Here is a 14,808-nt window from a genome sequence, read left to right on the forward strand (position 1 = left end):
GATTGATGTTCTCTATTGTTATTAGAAAAAGTACCTATTAATTATTGTACTGAAAGTTTTGTGATTTTTATTTTTTCAATTTGAGGGAAATTATCCACTTAAAAAATTGTGTTTGTCTTATATTTAATTTTCTGTCAATTATTATTGTTCCGTAAAAGAAAAATATTATGTATTATTAAGATAGTTATCTCATATTTTTTTCTCAACAATACATAATATAATCATCAATTACAATTTAATCAAGGTTGAGGATGCCATAAGAGTGCAAATCCATGACCATAAAAAAAGATTAACTAATAAGTTGATGGAGGGAAGATTGCAACAATGTGTAGACAGCATGCCAACCATTTTGAGTAGGGTGAACATTGTCCCAAAAGAATGAAAGCTCTGGTTTGTCGCATAAACTATATTTCACTTCTCCACTATCATCCACTTTTCCACACGTTTGTGCCAAATCCTCTCCCTTACAACACTGTTCCAATGGATTCATCAGTGATGGGTCCTCTGTACAATGGAGAAAAATGTAAGTCATCATCTCAAAACATTTTATTTTATTAACAAATACAATCAAATGTTCACTACAAAATCTGTCCTATACAATTTTTAATACTTCTGATTTGTTTGTTGTTCTCTTTGTGACCCTATTCACTAGATTGATTCAGGAAATTAATAGATTTTTAATCTTAAACATCCTATAATTTAATAATTTTTAATTATAAATAATATTTAAATCGATAAAAATATGTTTTAATAAATAAAAAATATTCCACATCATTATAATTATAAATAAAAAGGCAACATGGCAAATGTTATGTGGACTTCAATTGGCCCTATAGGCTGAACTTTTACAGCAAGGGTCAAAATATTGATGGAAAATATTTTGAGTTGAGAACAAAAGTTAAAAAAAATTATAAAAACTAAAAAAATTTGATAATTTAATAAAAATTAAAAATATATTTAACTACTCATTTTTCTATACCAAATATAAAAGAGAAAATGTATTGCTTGACAAAATATATAAACTTAATATGTTATCAACGATGATTAGTAAAAAATAAATAATTTTACATGAGTGGTAATAAAATAATTTAATTAGACATTTTATACACAAAAAATTACTTTTATATAGTATAAATCAATTGACTCTAACCGAATTACACTATCTTTTACATTCATTTTATAACATCATTGGATAAATATTATTTTAAGTCAATTGTTGAATTGATATATAATTACCATCATATAAATCCTATATATAAACTTTGATATTAATTTATAATTATTTTTTATATAAATAAAATATATCAAAATTAATATTATATACATATACCGCAAACTATAATTTTGGTACATATTGCTTACATAGAAAACGATTATATAATTTATATGATTGTAATTTTTAATCCTAACTGTTAGTTTCAAAAAGTATTCATCCGATCCTGGTATTATTAAATGAATATACCTATTAACCTACCTATTTATTTGTTTAATTAGTAAAAAAAAAGTAAAAAACATACCTTCATGTTTTTTCTTCATGGTTTCAATTGTGGAGAGGAAAGCGTTGTAGAGGTCAAGTGTGCCGAAAACCGTTTTTCCCACTCGTTGGTTAAGTTGTGACACATTTTGGAGTAGTATTTTGTTGTGATTTTCTGGGATTTTATTTAAAATATCAACACATGCTAGATGGAAAGTTACCCGGTTTATACTTGGCAAACAACCAATAGGCCCCAATAACCCAATTGCTATTTTATTTATTCCCAATTTGTGAATTCTTTGAATGTTTATGCTTATTTGGTTGATAAGGGATTCAGTGAAGGACTTTATCTCCTACCAAAATGAAAAACAAAACAAATATCATATAGTAGTACAAAAAGACAAAAATAATATTTTTAATTTCATGTATTAAAAAAAATAATACTTACCGTAAGGGTTCTATTGTTTACTAAAAATGCAGTGTAATCATTGCCAGAAACGCTGACAAGGGCAAAAGAGGAATTAAGGTCTTGTTTGGTATAGACATTTTGTTGGATAAGCTTCTCAAGTGAATCAATTTGGACTGTCATGTTTGGCCCATCAACCAAAGTTTGGAAAACACCAGTACCTCCATAAGCAAAGTTGATTCCATATTGTTGGTTTGAGCTTTTTCTAAATGTGTATGGTGTAGGGGTTTCAATTTTCAGAAAGGAAGCTGCATGTAACACCATTAATACATCAGAGTAAATTAATTAATACACCCAAAAAGGTTAAAACAGTTCAAACTGGTTAGTCTATGTTCTGTTTATGTGTCCAATTTTTTTTTTCCACTTGATTGGGTTTAGTTGATGAATAAATTCAAAGAGTTGAAAAACTTTCAAGAAAATATTGTTTTGTTAATTTAATTTTTAAAAAATATTTGTGTTTTAAAAACTTAAAATTTGAATTTTCAAAACATTTTTGTATTTAAAAAAAAAATCAAATATTAAGTTGTTAGAATAGATTTGTGTTCTGAAAAATTTAAATTGAGTTTTTCAAAATATATTTTAAACTTCTTAAGATAGAAGAATTTTCTATTATTTTTATTTAATTAAGGAAAATCTGAATATTTAAAGGATTTATGAGGTAGAGATATAATTGTGCGGAGTAGAGAGTATTTTTTTCTACTATTAAAAATGAACTTAATATATAGATGTAAAAGTCTCCAAAATTGTAGTTCAATTTAAATATTGAAATAGTTTATTTTCCATTTTAATTATTTTAATAAATATGTACAATTATTTATTTTAAAGGTCATTTATTTTTTTATTAACAAAAGTAAAATTAATATAATTTGTTTTTAAAAGAAATATAAAATATTTTTATAATGTAAAAGAGATTCTAATTCACCAACCCAGTTCGACACAACGAAAGCATTGACTCTGACTATTTTCTTCTATAAAAAAAAAAATAAAAAATAAATAAGTAAATAAATAAAAGCTAAAAAATCTAGAAAGCTGGAAAATAAAATAAAACAAAAGGACTTATAATGTTGATTTATGGAAAAGAAATACATTTTATAAAATTGAGTGTGTTGGTTGATCCTACTCAAATAAGGGGTGATCCACCTCAACTTGGGTTTGGTGGTCTTGTTCACTACTGTGAGACATGATTTGAGGTATTTACTCGTCATTTTAACTTTTCACCTCCACATTATTTTTAAAATTTCATTTGACACAATTAGGAAAAGAAAAAAGAAAAAAAAAATTCTCTCAGAAGGTAAAAAATCTGAAATATAAAGTCGCTCAAAAGTTGAAACATAAATCATTTTCAAATATTTCAAAAATAAAAATTTGAAATCTATTTTTGTATTTTGAATATTTCCTTTTAAGATATATGATACATATATGTAACAAATTGAAAAAACTACATAAAGAATGATGCACCGAATATTTATGAACACAAAAAATTCAAAATATAAATATACATATCAAATATTTTGTTTATTTTTCAAATAATCGATATGTAAATTATGTACCGAGTTTTTTCTTTTGAAAATAATCAGTATTATACCTTTTTTATTTAAAAAAATAAATGTTATGGTGTTATAATAAATATTGAATTTTTCAAACTCAAAATAGCGAAAACCTATTTTGTATATTGAATTTTTATTATTTAACATGCACAAAAATATTAATATATTTTATTATTTAACATCTAAATAATATTTGAATCAAGAACAACCTTCTTCTCCGGCATCATTAGCCACTACTATGATAAACGTTGACGGCAAAGAAAGGAGAAGAAAGAGAAAAATATTATAAATTTATGAATTTTAAAAAAATGGAGTGTTCCTTAAATTAAATATATGACCCACTGACACTGCAAGAATCTCTCCTTTGAACTGAATGACTAGATTTTGTTTTCTGATGCAAAAGCAAAATTCAGAATAATCATAACAATAATAACAAAGAGTAATACTTTTCCTAGTTTATCGGGTTAGTGCTAATCTAGAACTATTCTTTTTAATTTTTTTTACAAGTTCAACGCTATTATTACAAAAAGTGTATTTGAATACTATTATCGTGGTCATCTTGACCAATAATTTTATTTTAATTTATTTATGTGAATATTATTGTAATATATATTATAGTTGATTAAATTAAAAGTTTTAGTATATTTATTTATTTAATTTTGATTTCAGTAATTAAATAAATTATTTTTATAATTAAAATTAAATTTTTAATATTAGTTGAAATCATAAAACAAAGTCATTTCAATATAAATTAAAAAAATAAAATTTAAAATTTCATAAATAATATGTTAAATTTAAGATATGGTCAAACTTATTTATAAATAATATGTCATTCAATTATTGATAATTTAATTTAATAATATTTAAACATATTAGTTTTCAAATTTATATAATCATTTTTTATAATATTATTTTTTTAATTTTTAATTTTGTAGTGGACAATTATTATTATTATTTTTTTTTTTTTGCTTAATATGATTTTTATCACTTAAATAATTTTTTTAAAATATTTTGGGAAGGTCGATTATGATTACTTTACATGGAAATAAAATATTTTTGTGCATGTTAAATAATAATTTAGATGTTTCAAATATTAATATATTTTAAGTTATTGATTTTTGTAACTCAGCCACGTAAGCTGAATTGAGTTAGATTGACTCGTGAGTCATAAGGCTCAAACTTTTATATTCTATATTTTTATTTACATTTCAATTTAAATTAAATTTAAATCTACTAAAAAACTAGTTTCCGTTTGGAACAGTGAGAGTCAAATGGCTCGATTAAAAGAATGTGTTATCATAATCTGTTATAACTGCCATGCTATAAAATTGGAATAACGTAACAATATGATTTAGCATTAAAAAAAAAAAAAAAAAAAAAAAAAAAAAAAAAAAAAAAAAAAAAGAAGAAGAAGATAGTTACCAATGTAATCGGTGAGAACACGACCATCACAAAATCTTCCAGCTGGTTTACCAGGAAAAGTGATTCCATAAGGAATCTTATACGATGATGAGTGTATGAAATTCCCTGTGTCTACATAGGAGTCTCCAAACACAAACAGTTTTTCATACTTGCTCTTATATACCCCATATGATTTCTTTGTCCCTTCAGCCACTTCTGCAAAACATTTCATTCATTCATTCATTTATGCTTAATACTACTAACCAATACAAGAAAAACAAATTCATTAAATTGGCTTGGAATGAGTCAATATATACCTGTTAAAATGAAAAGAACAAGCACCAAAGGGAGGAGAGCGTTTATGAGTTGTTTTGCCATTGAGATTATAAAAAACAAATTGGTGATGTCAAAGTGTGTTACTCTAGGCTCCTATTTATAAGAAATAAATGCATCATTAAGACATGGTGCCCAAGTGCTACTCTGCTCACTACTCCAGAGTTTGGATCTACTCCCACAAGATAATATTATTGTAATAACGTAAAAGAAAATACTTTTTTTTGGTAAAAAGAATAATTAATATATTAAATAATTGAAATATATGGTATAATTGTAGTTGTATAATAATTAAGATTTAAGAAAATCTCTTTTTTGTTTGTGATAAATGATAGTTTCCCGTTAATGAAAAAATAATGAAGATAGTTTTTTGTTTGTGAATTTAACTATTTATTATAATATTATATAAATAATTTTAATTGATATACATGATTATTTACATTGTCAACCGATTATAGTGGTTAGATTGTGAAAAATGATTCACTTTAATTAAACTATATTTAATTCACATTAATTAATCTATACTTAATTCACTTTAATTAATCTATACTTAATTCACTTTAATTAATATATACTACGATTATTTACAATTGATTTCAAGCCTAATTAATTATGTTCACATGGTGCATTATGTTCTTTGAGTCATTCTACGAAAAATACAATTATTTCAATATCAACTTTTTTTTATATGTACCATGATTTTATCACTTAATATTAATTTTGAATAAAATAGCATTTATTTAAACCATTAAATGTGTTTATTTCAATTCATATATAGATGTTTCAAACGTAAAATATTAGACATTTAAAATAAATCTGATTTTTTTTATTTTAAAAAAGTGTTGCCTCGTTGAAATTGTTAAAGCATATACCATGTTTAATTTTTTTAGTGTAAGATATACGAAATTGAAAAGTAAAATTAAATTAAATAAGTTTATCCTAAAGCATTTCTTTACATTCCTTTTGATATACAAAAATATTGAGAGAAAAGATGCTCAATACACATCTATACAATCTTCAATTTGATTTTTTTTTTAATGGAAATACTTCCTACATTAAACGCATGCATTCATCAAAATGTATTTAAATGATTTATCATGCATTGAATTGTATGACTGAAAATATAACTTTGCATTAAACACTAATTTTTCGCAATATTTAAATGGTTGATCGAAATAACTTTGTATTACGAGAACAATCTATAAACTCATTTTCCATATGATTTTTCCATGCTTCATTTTATTATAGGGTTATTTTATTGTTGATATTTATCATTATATAGCCACTTTTTTCGATTGCAGTTTTAATTTTTTATTCTTTTTCAAGCAAAATGATAAAAGTTATTATTTGCGATGTTAATAGCAATTCATCGATTGTGGTTTATATATATATATATATATAAAAGCACCAACTATAATCATAAGAGTTATATTTGAATTTACTCCCATAATCTATACTACTCTATAAAAAGGACACTTGTTCTATAGAGATTATTGTACACGTGGGGCTCCTAAGAACTCCTTACACCACATATCTCTGTCAAACATCATAAACGCACCTTCAATAATAAATAAAAAAATTATTATAATAATGGTTGTATTTCAAATAAAAAGCTAACAACGGGAGTTTAAAGGATAAAAAGAAAAATATCGTGTCAACCATTGCTTAAAAAAAGGTGATCGATTGGTGTTTATAATAGAAAATTTATATTTCTCTCTTTAAATAGTCATAGGTTTTTGACAATTCTATCTTATTTGTTTTATTCTGATATTTTCCTTTAAACTTGATGTATTGTGTAATTATAATGTTTTATTATTTTTTATAGAATTAAATAAATTTTTTAGCCCCTATATGATTTTAATTTTTTGTTTTTAATCCTTCTAAAAAAATTGCATTTTTCAGTACATATAAAATTATTATATAAATAATTTTAATTTATCATAAGTAAAAAATAGTTAAAATTTTGTGGATATTTTTTTATATAATATTTTAAATATATTTATAAAAAATTATTTAAGAATGTATGTTGACTTTCCAACAGGATTTATAAATTTAATCTTACATATAGCATTGTATCAATAATTTTTATTTGTTGTTGATTTGGCATTATTGACATTTTTTCAAGTAATAAAAACTACAATTGTCCAACTTATTCACGGTTTAATATTTTTAGTCACGTGGTTTATGCTCAAAAGATTGATTCCTCTTACTCTTATTACAAGGTCTTTCACCAAAATTTACGTGATAATTATAGATATCATAAAAGTTAAATAGGGGTATTTTTGTAAAGAAATCAACAATGTACGTTAAATTTTAAAACAAACAAAAAGTAAAATTTTGTCTATGTATTTAGTGGTAGATCTTGCAAAAAAAATATCAGGAGAGTCGAGAAGAGACTTGTATTAACTACAATATTATAATTGAAATTCATAAAAGTCATATAATTTTTTTTAGAGTTTCATACAATTAATAGGTAGCCGACAAGTTGAAAAAATTAGAATTTCAATTCTCACAAGTTTTACAATTTTCACAAGTCACACAATTTTCACAAGTTATACAATTCACGCAAGTTTTTAGAACATCACACAATTAAATTAAATTAAATATATTCACTTTACGATTTTTTATCTATATATATAGCTTGTTGTATTAATTTTATTATATTTTATCTCTTCAATTGCATAATTTCTAATATAATTAGCCATTTGAATTATGATTTAAAAACAATTGAATAATCTCTTTATATTGAGGTAAGTATCAGAAAATTATTACTGATAAGAACATGTTTGTATTTTTTGCATTGTTTTATTTGTATATTTATAAAGAAAAATTATTTAAGTAGAAAAAGAAAAAGAGTAAAAAATGTGGAACATTTAATCAAACTCAAGTAAGAGACGATGTTTATCAAAATTATAAAAGTGTGAAGTTACGAAAATATTTTAATAATTTATCTATTTTACCGATCTATGTTAAATCAATTATGATGTTGTATTATTATACAACAGTTAAATCATGCTTGACTCCTAATTTGAAGCATAATAAAATCATATTTGACCCCTTCCTTTTTTTATGTTTGCTTTTAACAAGCCAAAAATAAATATATTCAAGAAATGTTCTAAGCACAAGAAGTGCTTAGAGCATTACAATATTTCTACTGTATAATCAAAACAAAGTATAAATACAAACTAAACTATCCAAACAAGAAGTAAAACAATTAACCACAAGCGATATCAATGCACTCTAAGGGTTGAGAACATCATTGGTTATACCCATAACAAAATTATTTTACATGCAATTTGATCCACTTCCATGCTAAAAGTTTGACATGCTTAATAATAAGATTTGCATTTAAAACATGCGAACGAAAAATCGCCTCATTTCTTGATTTCCAAATTATCCACATTACCGCAAACCAAACTAAATTAATTATTTGACGCGTTACACGACTGCATAGAAAAAGACCATCAAATTGGTTACTGTGGCTGATTGAATCCTTATGAAATTCACCAAATAGTCCAAACTAATTCAAAACACCATACCTAACGGATTCAAAAAGAGGGTACACAAAGAACAAATTACTGACTTTTCAACTTCCCCACAACATGCTACACATTTTTAATCTTCCACAGAAATAATTTCTTGACGAAACAAATTTTCCTTTGTATGCAATATCTATCTTGAAACAACCTCCACACAAATAATGATACTTTTGCTTGGACAAAAAGATGCTACACTAGATCTTAAAATGGAGGTGCTTGATGCTCTAATTTGAAGTATAATGACGCTTGACTCCTAATTTGAAGCATAATGATTTGTTTTATTAATGTTATATAAGTAGAGTTGATTAGACTTTTAAAATTACATTGTATCTTGTCTTTGATAAAAAAAAAAAAAACTATATTATATTTGTTTGTTTATTTATTTTGAAAAAATAAATACATTAAATCTAAGTTTATAAAAAATATTATCTAAAAATATATAATTATTTATATTAAAAAAATTATTGGTAATTTTACCCATGTTACACTAATACTATATTAAAATGCATCAAAATAAGGTTATAATAAATGTAGTATGGTGCAAATCATTAATTCAATTTAAAAACAAAATAAAAATTATCTATAGTTACTAATTTTTTCTTGTGTGACAATTTGTTAAATTATTTTAGTATAACATAAAGACAAGAAATCTACAAATAAATGGAGGGAGTAAATAATTAACACACTCTAATTGCAAGATATACTCACTCCATCCCGTATACCTGAAAATGAAACAAAAACAAAAATAATAAATAAAAACTAATACATTTAGACTAAATTATTAATAAATAAGATACATCAACTTTATATAAATTTAAATGTTTATTTTAAATAATATGCAACTAATAAATATCAAACATTTTTTGTCACAAAATAATAAATACTATTCAATTAATTAAAGTTTCTATCAAAACACATGTCAATTGTGTATTTATTATTATTATTATTATTATTATTATTATTATTATTATTATTATTATTATTATTTTAACTGTTATGATCGACTGACAATGTACAAAATTTTTACACTGACCCATGATTAGTTTAAAAAGAATTAAGATTCTTTATATCTCTCAATAAAATAAAAATATTCATTACTATAATTTTAATGTATAAACCAACATGAGTTGAGTTTATTAAAAGAGACTAGACACTTACGATGTGATCAATTTATGTTTGAATCTCCGTTGAAAGAAATATTAACATTTAATTTCTAATGAGTCTCAAATATAAATAACTCAAATGAAGGGGATTTATAAACAAATTAATGTATAAATATTCAATTAATGTCATTAATTTTCAAAATACACTCATTTATCTCATTTATTTACTTATAAAAATGAACACCTTCATTTCTTTTGAGAAATAAAGAAGATCCTTATCCATTTAAAAAGTTTTACAAATAAAAACATTTTAATTATATGATTGGAGGTTGACTCAAAAAGTTATTAATCTATCGACTACTTACTTTTGTTCAATTTTTCTTTTCTTTCTTCTAAAAAGTAGAGATTTAAAATTAATTTTTGTCTGAAGTCACTCTATAAATTTGTTTTTTATTTTATTTAAATAAATAATTTTTATACATTTTTTTTTGTGTGGTTTATTTATCTTAATGCATCGTTGTTTTGATTTTTAAAATTGTATATAGAAAATTTTAAATCCAATAATATAAAAGTTTAAAATTTTGTAAACTTCTTTAAAAGAAATGTATATTAAAGAAAGTATTACCCAAACGTCCAGTCATATTTTACTCTAATGTAATAATATCACATAATATTATTTTCTCTATATTGGTTCAATTTTTCATCATGTGTGGACTGTAGACAATTTCTTCTGCTTGATTTTCTTAAAGGAGATTTGACATTTGGTGAAACTTTCATCATAAAATAAACTTCAACAAGAGAAATACTTAGTTGAGTATAATATTTAGGCACAAGATATTTGGATACATACAAATATAAAAATAATAATAATAATTAAGTGATGTGATTAAATTATTTTTCTTTTTTTTAATTTGTAATATGTATCTAAATATTTTTAATTTGGATTTATGCGGATTCATTAATTATAAAAGTAACTTTATAATGAGTTATTTGTTTCATTACTTAATATAACATTTCATGTCACTGACTAAAAATTGAATTAATAAGATTAATTGTTTATATTAAATTATTAAAAAAAATAATTAATCACATAGTTACTCTAAAAGATATTCGTACATATATATATATATATACAAGGTAGTCTTGATGACAACTTAGTCCACCAAAATATAAAAGGCTTAATTGCACTTTTGCACACCGCGGATCTTCATTAATAATATATTTATTACCAATGAACTTAGTGAATTATTATTAAACATTGGAAATGATATAATAACGATGCATTAAAAATATAATGCAATTAATTTGTAAGATAAATGATACACCATGTTTTCACTATCATAATTATCTTCCTCACCCAAATATTTGTACAGTAGATTTTTTATTTCTACGACTAACACAAATAATATGGTTGATGCATTAAAATGTTACATTATTTATCGTACAAATTAATTGTATTATATTTTTAATAAAGCTTAGTCATGCTAAGATATTTATTGTCAATGTATCTTAGTGTATAATCAATAAACATTGAAAATGATATATTAATTATGATGTATTGGAAATATAATGCAATTAATTTGCACAAAAAATTATACAACACATTTTTAATGCATCAACCATCTATTTGTATATTTGACTATTAGTTTCATGTGATAATACAAATAACATAGTTGAGAATTATCTTATCGTTGTCTTGTCATTTATCTATGTTGTCATATTAATTATGATGCATTGAGAATATAATTCAATTAATTTGTACTGTAAATGACGCTACATATTTCTACATATAATCGTTCTCCAATAGATTGACCATAAACTTACACGTTTTACTCTTAGTTTTTTGTGCTAACACAAAAAATAATGTAAATAATGATTTTTTTCACTAATTTGTCCAATAAATTATAAATGCCTTATTGTTTTATCTCTTCACCTTTTTATTGTCCCAGAAATCATTTATTTTTAGTCTCATTCACTTCTTTTATCCGTCTTTTTTATGTTTCATTGATTTGATTGTTCTCATGTTTTTCTCTATTTTTTTTTTTTCATTCTTATTGTTTTTTTTTTAAATCTTCATAGTTTCAAGAGATTTACTGCTAGAACTAGAACTACAACTACAACTACAACTACAAAAATAACATGATGTATAATATTGAGGTTCATGTCGCAACATAAAAATTAAAAAAGTAAAATAAATAATGTTGAATATTTTGAATTTTGAAGTTTATAATAGTTGAAATGGAATTCAATAACACAACATTACATAACACATTCCTAATAACATATATATGTATTGTATAATTTGTGTGAAAATGTCTTTAATCTGGCCTTATATGTCTGTTATATGCAGTTAAGTACTTGTGTTAAATTTCATTATTGGATACTCATTTCTCTTCACTTTTTTATCTGATACTACAATTATTCATTCCATTTTGGAATTATGTATATTATCTAATATCTAATGCATTTGTTGTTGATTCAATGAGTTTAACTTACGAAATTTATTGTTGTATTTTTATAAGAAAAACTTATTGTTGTCTATTTGTTCTTTAAAATCTTCTGCTTCATATTACTTTTGCAGATGTCATGCTAGGTGCCAAATTTTGCAATTGTGGCAAGTGTCACGACATGAAAGACTTATAAGGCCATACAGCAAACAAAGAGAATGAAGATTCTTTTAATGAGGTGGTCAATTTTTTAAAAAACATTCATATTTTAAATTTAATTAGTGAGTGAAAAAATTCATAATAATTTTTATTAATATATACAAAAATTAAATTAATATTGCAATACAAAAAATAAAAATCGACAATAACTATTTAAAAAAGTAACACTTGGATGACGCTTTAAAGAGACAAATTAATCTGTAATTGAATTTATAATAATTAGTAATATATTTTTCCATATAAACAACTAAACTATTTACAAGAAATTCATCATAAATTTTATTTGTAGTTGCAGTATTAATCAAGTGATAATTTTTTTGGTTTTTTTTTCTCTTCTAATTTTATTTCTAATAAACTTATTTAAATATATATATATATATATATTTAAATATAAAATCTATACATTATAATAAAGCAAACATGATAAATTGGCAAGTTTGACACGTGTCAACAAACTAGAGTGGTAAGAAAATATAAGTTTCTATTAATAGAAATAATACGTGTTTATTCTTGAGAAGTTAATGGCCAATTAAAAAAATAAAAGGAATGAATTAAAAATAAAAAGCTTTTTTTTTGTAAGAAAAGCATAAAACTTCTGTTACATCACGATCTTTGTCCACGATAGAATTTAATGGTCAATTAAAAAATTAAAAATAAAATACAATACACCACGACCTACAGTTTTTTCATGTATCTGTTGAGAAGTTAATGGCCAATTAAAAAATAAGAAAAATAAATTAAAAATAAAAGATTTTTTTAAGACAAAAATAAAACTTCTATTACATGAGAAATACAGAAGTGAATGACCAATTAAAAATAAAATATAATGCACGACCTGACATTTCACATTTCACGGAGTGACCAATTGAAAGGTAATATATACAATATAATATCTCTTTTTTTAGAATATAATATCTCAGTTGAAAAGTTAGTGGCCAATTAAAAAAATAAAAGAATAAAAATAAAAAGAATGAATTAAAAATACACTACACCACTACTTGATGTTTAATTGTTGAGAATTTAGTGGCCAGTTAAAAAAAAAGAATAACAGCAAAATACAGTCACTAACACCACGACTTGACAGTTTTTGTAATTGTTTTTTAAACACCAATTTAGTAACCACCCGCTTCAAATTAATTTAATTAAAAAAATTATTTTATTTTACGAATTCTTTTAATACTCCGTTAACCGTCTATCTTTCGTACTCTCTCATTTCTTGCGTCTCCCTTATAAATATCATTCATATTATCTATGTATACACAATTCTTTTAAGCTTTATTTATCAAAGCTTTCTTATTCATCTTTATCCATGAAACAAAAATCATATTTTGTTGCTTCAATTTCTCCAAGAAAATGAGTCATGGAATTTAGTTGTTAGAGGTGTGCGAATGTGGTTTTTGTCTTGATCTCCTCAATGTTAAAAAAAAACTTTTATGCAATGGAGATAGTACTGAGATTAATATTCGTGAGCTTTTATTTATCGAATTAAGATTAATATTCCTGGTGAAACTATGTATTTGTTCGTGTTGCGCCTAACAATATGTTCACACGAATTAATTACTTGAATTGGTAAAATTTTTTTTATCTATGATTGTTATTTTATATTGTTTTGTTATGCATATATATATTTTGTATTGTTTATGTTTCTTAATTTTGTATGTGTATATGTATATTTCTATCATCTTATATAACATTTGTCTTAATAACTCCGATTTTAAATTCACTCATAAATAGTTAACAAATTGTACATTTGTATATTTATATTTCTATTCTCTTATACAAGATTTGTCTTAATAACTCCGATTTTAAATTCTCATAAATAATTGTTGTCCGTCATAATAATTTTGATTATAAGTTGTCTAATAAATAATTTATTTAAGTAAATATAAAATTTATTTAGAGCCATGAATTCAATTAAATTTTCAGAATATTGAAGAGAAAAATAATAATTTATTTAAGAAAATATAAAATTTATGTAGGAATTAAAGAAACAATTCACCGATTTCAAATATTGTAGTTTTTTGTTTGTAACGGAAAATTTTTATGAGTAGTACTAAAATGAAAGATATTTTGCCCACTTATACGGCAAAGGCTGAATAATAAAAATAAAAATTCATTATTAAGTTACTGATTCATCTTTACATTTACTTATTTTATATATGTCCATGTCCATTATTTTAAAAATTCTTATTTCATCTAATCTAATTATTTAATATTTTTTAATAATTATTGTTTTTATTTGTTTAAAATTAAAAGTATTGTTTTGTAATAAGTTTTTT

The 14,808-nt window shown here is 23.3% G+C and overlaps 1 protein-coding gene across 1 annotated transcript; it reads right to left on the reverse strand.

Moving 5' to 3' along the window:
* Positions 1-252: 252 nt before the first annotated feature.
* On the reverse strand, positions 253-5,309 carry LOC101499872 (GDSL esterase/lipase At5g03610-like). Its single transcript, XM_004496252.4, has 5 exons — positions 5,206-5,309; positions 4,910-5,104; positions 1,923-2,188; positions 1,518-1,827; positions 253-504 (listed from the first exon to the last, which is right to left on the reverse strand). Exons 1-5 carry the CDS (start codon positions 5,264-5,266, stop codon positions 290-292), a joined length of 1,047 nt encoding a protein of 348 aa, XP_004496309.1. The 5' UTR covers positions 5,267-5,309; the 3' UTR covers positions 253-289.
* Positions 5,310-14,808: the final 9,499 nt, after the last annotated feature.

This window comes from Cicer arietinum, chromosome 4 (assembly GCF_000331145.2).
Source record: "Cicer arietinum cultivar CDC Frontier isolate Library 1 chromosome 4, Cicar.CDCFrontier_v2.0, whole genome shotgun sequence".
NCBI lineage: Eukaryota > Viridiplantae > Streptophyta > Magnoliopsida > Fabales > Fabaceae > Cicer > Cicer arietinum.